This window comes from Phoenix dactylifera, chromosome 8, assembly GCF_009389715.1.
Source record: "Phoenix dactylifera cultivar Barhee BC4 chromosome 8, palm_55x_up_171113_PBpolish2nd_filt_p, whole genome shotgun sequence".
In the NCBI taxonomy this organism is placed as follows: Eukaryota; Viridiplantae; Streptophyta; class Magnoliopsida; order Arecales; family Arecaceae; genus Phoenix; species Phoenix dactylifera.
Window position 1 is genome coordinate 31,563,597 of NC_052399.1, and position 8,623 is coordinate 31,572,219.

An 8,623-nucleotide genomic window follows, 5' to 3' on the forward strand; every position below is an offset into this window, starting at 1 on the left:
AACCTTAGATAAAGCAATACGGGATTACTCCATGCTGCTCCAAGAGATGGTGCCACTAGAAAAATGCATATCTTGAAATTAATTTGCGCTCATACAAGTCTGCTATCCAATCAACATCAGTATAACCCATTAAGTGCGAATTATGCTGCTAATAGCTCCAACTTTCTCGCAAACATGCAAAACCTCCCATTGGGCAAATATAATACGAGGAGATTCCCTTGGAAATATATAACAAAAGTGCAAAATTGTTGTCATTCTTGATTTTAGACAAAATTATCAGGCAAACAAATTTGATTTAGACTTCTTCTATGATAGATTAGATTCTGGAGATCAACAATGAGTTCTTTGACAAGTTCTGCTGCAACTTTGCTATGCAATTATACACCACACAAGTTTGATTTGTTGGATATCATGCACAGAGACTGGAGTCTGCCAAAGTATCGGAGATTGGTGTTTACCAAAATATTAAAATGATGCTGAAGCCATTTAACAAGTGTTGTTAGGCTTTCAGCAGCAAACACACTGCTTGCTTCCTTCTCTCCTCCCATGGTTTCCTCGTCCTATAGAGACATTGCCTTTGCTGCTCGACCATAACATCCTAGCTTATAAAAGCTGCACCATGGAACTAGTAATATTCCAGATTTCCACCCAGATGACTTGTTCCAAGGGGTTCTTCAACAAGGATCTAGACTCCTAGTTTTGTAATCCTCTTATCACATTACATATCTGGCTTCTGTCCCACCAATTTGTTCATTCCCTATTATTAAATACAACTACTGCTCAGTCCTTGATGATCAAGAGATGGATTACCTACATCAAGCAGATTTGAGGTGATCCAAGAGAGAATAATATCAATTGAGATTTAAAATATATCATCCATGGAGAAAGTAATGAAAATGGTTATACTAAAACTTCAAGCTTTGCAATCCATGGCAAGTGATAAAATTATGGAGCAATCACTTCTACAAAGCATATAGCATCCACAAGATCTCTTCAAACTGTTTACTGCACAAGCATAGCTTGAAAAATACAACCGTGAGGAGAAGTGTTCTTTCTATGTCTGTGGGGTATATATCAGAAATCATATCGAGACTTTTGCAAGGATGTGATACCAATACTCTCAAGGAGGGCTGTTCACAATGCGAACAGGAATGATAGGTATTGACTCCCACCACTCCCTCAGTCGCCTGTCACCTTGAGCACTTGACATGGATTTTCCTGCCTTTAAATTAGTCATGAAGAAGTACAATATCGAACCCATTAACACAAACTTGAATGGAACTGCCACCAGAAGAGCTGCCCCACCAGTCATTGCCCACATGACCAAATTAGCATGCTGCGACAAGTAAGAGCTGCATCAAATTAGTCAGCAGAGAATGTAGGCATTGCATCGAAGTTGTAAGATCGAGCAACATCTTTTCAGCAATATATATCCATCCTATTAATATGTTATTTGAATGAAAATACAGCTACAAAGTTAAATACATAAATATCAAGGAGGTTAGATAATAACAGGCTTTGCCTTGTCTCACATCTTCTTTTAAATAATCTGAAGATACCAACTGAAAATTTTTTTGAAGGAAAAAAATTGATGTAGAGTGATAATGCATTATCCAGTACACAATGTTAGAGTAAAATTCTTATTGGCATTTTGAGAAAACAGCTAAATGCTAAGATAAAGTAACCAAGGAAAAACTAATTTTATCTACAACCGATGACAGAAAGTTTCAGGATGAGTTATTATGAGCTATACCTTGGGGGCCTTTGATACTATTATCGACCAACTTTTCAATATTGCAATGTTTACTGTCTTAATCAATTCATGTAAATTTTTCAAACTATGTTGGGCTGCAACTATGCTTTCCATTGTAGTTTTGTCTGAGGAGGTGGAAACAACCACGTCATTGCATTTTTCTCCCATTCTTTTCCTTCTAGCCCAAAGCATCATTCCAACTCCACACATCATGAACACTGCAATGGCATAACCAACCCATTCCCTGTTTTCACCAGAATATGTGAAGTCAGTCCAACTCTGGTTATGAATCTAATAGGGGCTTACTGAAGGCACTTGACAAGCACTGAACTATATACTTCAACAAAGTTAGGATTTATATAAAAAAAAGAAAGACTAGTGCCAATATATTGCAGCAGGAGTCTAACAACATACTTGTATATGATGACTAAGCTCATCGCGAGGACAAAGAAAGTGGTTGTTGGCATCTCCCATGACAGAATTCTTTGGAACCAAGGTAGCACATTTTTAAGTGGGCTCAGTAGCTCCTACACCAGATGACCCAAAGTATTTAGCTACTATGAAGCTTGAATAAAATGTATAAGCATGCAAAGTAGACAACTCCAATACCAGAACTTCGTAATGCTGCACAATAGTAATGACTTCAATGAAACATAAAATTGCAAAAACAAGCCTGAAAACTGCTTACCACTAGAACAAGAAGGCTATCGCTGATCCCTTCTGCTTTCATATCTTCAATAGTAGCTTGGGCAATACTAGCTTCCTTTGCTTCCTCCCTTACTTGACCAATAGTTGTTTCTAAAGATGCCAGTGTCTCTGCTTGGTTGCTTGGGTGTTCTTCAAACCCTTCCTTCATTTCCATCGAGTCCAATGGAAGGGACATGTTTAAACCCTTCAATATAGAGGCAGCATTACAATGTTTCATCCTATTTTTCTGCTTCAAACTATTAGATAATTCTCCCAACACGTAATCACCCTTAGGGAGGTCATCATACAACGAGAAAATCAAAAAATTAGTGGGAACCGGTGGCGATATTCTTAACATCTCTCTTGCTGCATGGAGCCTCAAGACTCCCAAAATAGTTCTTGCATGCATCTCCAATGCTTGCATAGGGGATTCTATGTCAACTCTTAATATGAAACGGTGAAGTAGAATAATTTCCTTTATTAGAGTAAGCCAGTGCTCACGTCTAGTAGAGCTTGTCATCTCAGGAAACTCTAACACCAAAGGTTCTGAGCTGCAGAGTTACTAAGAGTATGAGCATGCAGGGTAAAATTTCTTATAGAAAGACTCAAAGCATGGTATCTGAAGGTGACTATATATTTCAAGAACTAATCATATGCTCTAATGAGGGAACAAAGGCATGATGGCTTTAATTTAGAGTTGAAGATCTTACAGTTGACAAGACTCATAAATGATAGCTTTGTCAAACAATGGAGCACCCCAAGGACCCGTAGATGCTGCTTTCACTTGATGATCAACATCAGTTTTAGAAAGATCAACCTTCATGGCAGTTTCATATGATACTACTCCGGAAGCCTCGAAGTAGAGTGCTTGATTGGTTAGAGTGAGCCTACCTGGCAAAGCCACCTTTATAACTAAGTATTCAGATCAAGCTCAAGTGAATCTGGCAATTTCAATATCACCAGATTTACTAGATAAAATGGAGAAATTGGGACAAATTGAATTGCTGATAATAACTTATAGGCTAAATTGATAATTATGAGAAGTGACCTGGCCAACTGGTTGCTCCGATATGGCGTACCACTCTCTGTGTTCTTGCAGTTCCCTCCACATGCAATATGAATTCATCTTCTGCCAATTCGAAACCGGTTGGTGCTGTTTGTTTCTGCAGATACTTAATACACCTAAAAATCAAGGAATATTGAAGATAAATTATTAATGATCAGAATATAGTAGCATGATTTAATAATTGAGCCTCATTTTTGGTGAGTTTATACAATGACATGGCTATAGTTGAGATTCTTTAGAAAAATTTTAGAAGGCATACATGAAAAACAGCAGAAGCATCCAAGTTAGTTCACCAAGATCAAAAATTTAATAGTATCTCAACATTCGCAGGCAAAAGCATATTCTGATGATCTAGTTTTGTTAGTTTATATATCCAAGCATTTGTCCTTCACAAGATGAACATCTCAATCAAGACTTTAAGAAAACATCTATCTACTATATTATTGATATGCCTCTTTACATATATCGACTCTAACATTGATGTTTAAATAGGTTTTAAGATATTCCACTAAAGATCAATTAGCATAAGAAAGATAATAGTCAACTTATAATCAAACTGATAGAGTAATTATGTTTTTAAGACTGTATATATATGTGTGCGTATATGTACATATACATATGTATTTTGAGGAATAGTCCCACATCGAATAGATTATAATCATATACTCGTGAGACCATCCATCTACTAGCTTAAGCTTTTGTCTTGGACTCTAACATAGAATTGGAGCCAGCTTTCCTCATTTCCTATCGAGAACTGGTCCAAAAATTAATCAGGTCCAACCCAAAATGACATTCTTTTGATCAATCTTGGATTGGAAACATGACCCATTTCAAATATGGATTGGATTTAGATCACTAAGGTCTCAATGTGAGCCCAAACCAACCCAAATCAATCTAAAGCTATTATGCTATATATTTTAGAATCCTCCTTGAATATAAGAATTAATTTTTTTTCATATTATAGTTATCTAATAATTTCATTTGTTAATTATAATTATATGTGATTATCAATCAAATCTTATGGACAATATATCTTGATAATTTCCACATATTGCTTATTATCAATTTATTGTACAAATATATTTATAACGTAATTAGATATATGTTTGGATTATTCTTTTTACCCATTTTGACCCTAAAAATCTGATGGATTCATAAAAGTGATATTAAACCCAATCTAGTCCAATCCAAAGGCAATTGGATTAGATCTAAATTCAATCTTTCACCCCAATTAATTGATTCAAATATGGATTGGGTTTGGATTGTGCCTATACTTAATCCAACCCAAATTGCATGTAGCCCTATCATCAGGCTCTACATGCAAGGAGACATTGAGGAATAGTCTCATATTTGATAGGTTAAGGGACTCTAGTTGGTCTCATATACTCATGAGTTCATCGACGTACTAGCTTAAACTTTTGGGATGGACATTAATAACATACATGATAGGGATTGACTATTAAAGCAGATCCCTTTACCCTAGTTGGTCTCATCTACTCATGAGTTCATCAATGTACTAGCTTAAACTTTTGGGATGGACATTAATAACATACATGATGGGGATTGACTATTAAAGCAAATCCCTATACCAAAGCTTGCCTTCCTCACCAACCATTAAAGTCATTTTGCAATCTAGGGGAGTCTCCAAGGACTACTCCTAGTTGCATAGGCCTAAACCAAAAAACTGCTAAAGGTTGGCTTAGCTTTTCTTATTTATTTATTTTCTATAGAAACATCTTCTGGGTGAGTATGAGGATCCAATGTACTCTTACTCACATGTAAATAGGAACTGAAATGTACAAGATGATACACAGTCCAAATTAGACATGTACACATACAGTTACCCCAAAAAAGGAAGTGCAGCCTCAAGATGCAGGAGTATTCACTGAGCCCATATTCAATCAAAAGAAGGAGAGAGGGTAACAATGAATAAATAAACTCATACATAGGTTTTTTTTTTTTTTTGTAAAATGTATATAGGTTTATCATCATCCATATATCTTCTACGTTTTATGCAGGCAATTCTCTTGTCCAAGTTGCCTCGAATTTGCTTGACCAGCCAAAAGCTGGTCACCTCATGGATCATAACTTGCATCAGCAAGTCAAGCAGGCCTCTACAAGGTTTTGTGTCAAAGAGCTCTCCTAATATAGTGTTGGCTTTCAATCTTAGTTGAGACTTGATGAACCCAATGGTTGGATGTATTTGCTTAAAATAACTAGGTATACAACCTGCATAAGATGAAACCTTTAGCGCATTGCTTCAAGCAATCATTTTAATAATTGCTGAAGCGATTAGAGTAATTACGTCTTGAATCTCATATGATTTAGCTATTGTATGCATGAACCATGTAATTCACACAATATGCAACAAAGAGAAGGTTTTAAAATGATATCTGTTAATTAGCATGGTTGCAAGAGTCAATAAAATAAACAATAATTATAAGCAATAAAATACTTGTCCATTTCTTTGAGAAATCTATCATAAGCAGGAAAATGAAGCCGGCAGGCCGTCGGTGCCGTAAGAGTTTCAAAAGTGAATCGTGCATTCACAACATCAGCAACCAAAGGAAGCAAGGAGGCCAACCATACGAATGCATCTTCTCCAACACTTCGCTCTTCACTGACCTAATTAATAAAGCCAAACTAAAATATGTGAAAACAAATTGATACTAAAGTGGCAAATAATTACAAAAAAAAAAAATCATTATAAGCATAAGTGCAGCAAAAGAAACTTAATCAGACTACTTACAAGGAGTGGCATGATGTCTGAATAGAAAAGGGGGATATCATCATTTAACTGCCCCTCATTCCCTCTAAGAGGCTCCTTTCTATCTTCTTTCTCCTTGGCAATGCTCTCCTGCAAGTATTGATGGAGAAAAGGATATTACTAACTCAACTAAGAGCAGTAGTATTAAATTCTTGCAAAAATCAGTAATGGTGCAAAATTTCAGTGGACTAATATGAAAAGCATTTACAACTAGAGGAATCGATATAGTTGTTAAAGTGTTTAAATTATAGAAATGACAAAATGCAAACCGAATCAGGCTCCTCATCAGCTGAGCTGGGTCTCTCCCATGCCAGCATCATATCATAAGTGAATCGGCTTAATGATCCATCAGTGATCTTCTCCTCCAAGTCACAACATTCATTTTCAAGTGCCTTTGAGCTGCAGAACTCGACTAGTCCCCTTGAATAGTTATCTATTGCAGGCTTCACGCCCATCTCAAATTCTTCCACCAGAGCATCAATGGAAGTGTCCAATTTCCTGAAATTCAAAATTTATAATGGTGGTTCACACTTTTAATTGTATCAATCTACTTATAAATGAGCGCAGAGCTCACAATTTAACAAAAAAAGGACAATTATCAAAGTAGTACGTGATGAAAGAGAATCTTTTTTGGCTTTATGGATGTGGAATATCTACTCAGCAATGCAGTAAAATTGTTATCAAGGAACAAGATCTGTGACTGAATTAGTTATAGCCTAGACTGGTACACTAGTTTCACTAAAGAAAGTATTTTTATTTTTCATGAACTTCCTCTATTTCTTATTCAGGGTGACCTGCATTCTTTAACATATGAATTGAAGTTTTCCTACTTCTCTTCCTTGTATCTCTAAAATTGTTATCAATTTAGTAGCTATAAATCAAGTTGGTTGACCAAAGGATACCCAGTTGTTAATTTGGTAGAATTCCAACTAAACAAGACTTTAGAGTGAATGCAACTTCAAGATAAAATGACAAGTGTCGAAAATAACAGACCATGCAATGTTTGGTGCAACATAAACACACAGAGACACAAATTGCTAATATTGAATATAATTCACATTGTTGGTCTTTACAAAGCTATCTTGAGTAGATGAAAAAAATCAGAAGTTCTGCCTTTTTCTGGCTTCAATGATTATCCTAGGCGTTGCCTCACTCTAAAAAGTAATTTGTACAAGAAAAAGAGCTTGCCATTGTAGGCAAGGTTTGCCGTTTTGATATCGGACTCTACAACGGTGCTACACTAGCACAGTGTCGGTACGGTACGATACAATTTTTTTTTTTAGCATACTGAGTGTCAGTATGGTACGTTTTGTACCGTCCGATTCAGAGCGGTATGACATACTATGGTTGTAGATATTCTATATAATTTGACTGATTCAAGTAAGCAAACTGCCGGTCGGGTGGGAGGAGTGCTCCTTTTTATTCTTTCATAATAGCGAAGCTTGTTTGATCTCTTATTCTCCTTCTGGATGGTATAAAACAGTTAGGGATGAGAAAGTTCAAGTACCGTTCATATTGATACCAAGTATGAAGTACAATTCTACAACCAACTTTCCTTTATACCTGATGTAGCCTGTTAATCTTCTTCTCCTTGACGATCTCTTTACCCTAAGAATTCATATATGAACCCCATAATTCTACTTGTATAAAGCTCACACGCTCCCCCCCACCATCACAATTTAATCAAAGCTCTAAAACATGAACCAAATATCTTATCAGCAGTAGTCATCATTAATCATGCCGCATATGCTTGTGCATGCGTACATTCATGCATGTAAATACGTATATTAGAAGAAGAGGTCACATTTACACATCCGTATCCTGTAATTATAACCAGAGAATATGCTTGTAGTAAGAGAGATCCTTGGATCAGCTATGCCAATATACATAAGGAGAGACATCATATTTGTATCAGTTACATATATATCATCATACGTAGACATGCCCATGGATTCATGCATGCAGGGGGGGAGAAAGAGAGGTGATTACTGGGAACATCTTAGGAGGAGATCGTTGGCAATGGAGGATAGATGCTTCCTCATCTCTCTCTCTCTCTCTCTCAGGAGCGATTCTGTTCGGGGCTTTGGAATTGGAATGCGGAGGGCCGGTGAGTGCTCCCGTTTTAAACGCCCCCGATGCGTGAGGTGTCCACTGTATAATATGACACGTGGCAAACCCGTTACACCTGTTGCTCGCTCCAGGATCCTAATCCGCCCGGAAACCGGCACGGCTCATCAGCTGCGTCGCCACGAACAGCAACTCCCACTTGGAAAATGCTTGCCGGAGACGGGTGACGTGTCAAGGCGAGTTGGTTGCTTTGCTGGAAAACTCAAAAAGAGATTCGCTTTGG

General features: G+C 36.9%; 1 protein-coding gene across 1 annotated transcript; it reads right to left on the bottom strand.

Moving 5' to 3' along the window:
* Positions 1-915: 915 nt before the first annotated feature.
* Positions 916-8,315, bottom strand: LOC103708232. Its single transcript, XM_039129655.1, has 10 exons — positions 8,263-8,315; positions 6,543-6,771; positions 6,256-6,363; positions 5,962-6,131; positions 3,489-3,622; positions 3,151-3,331; positions 2,442-2,991; positions 2,168-2,280; positions 1,754-1,997; positions 916-1,336 (listed from the first exon to the last, which is right to left on the bottom strand). Exons 1-10 carry the CDS (start codon positions 8,313-8,315, stop codon positions 1,121-1,123), a joined length of 1,998 nt encoding a protein of 665 aa, XP_038985583.1. The 3' UTR covers positions 916-1,120.
* Positions 8,316-8,623: the final 308 nt, after the last annotated feature.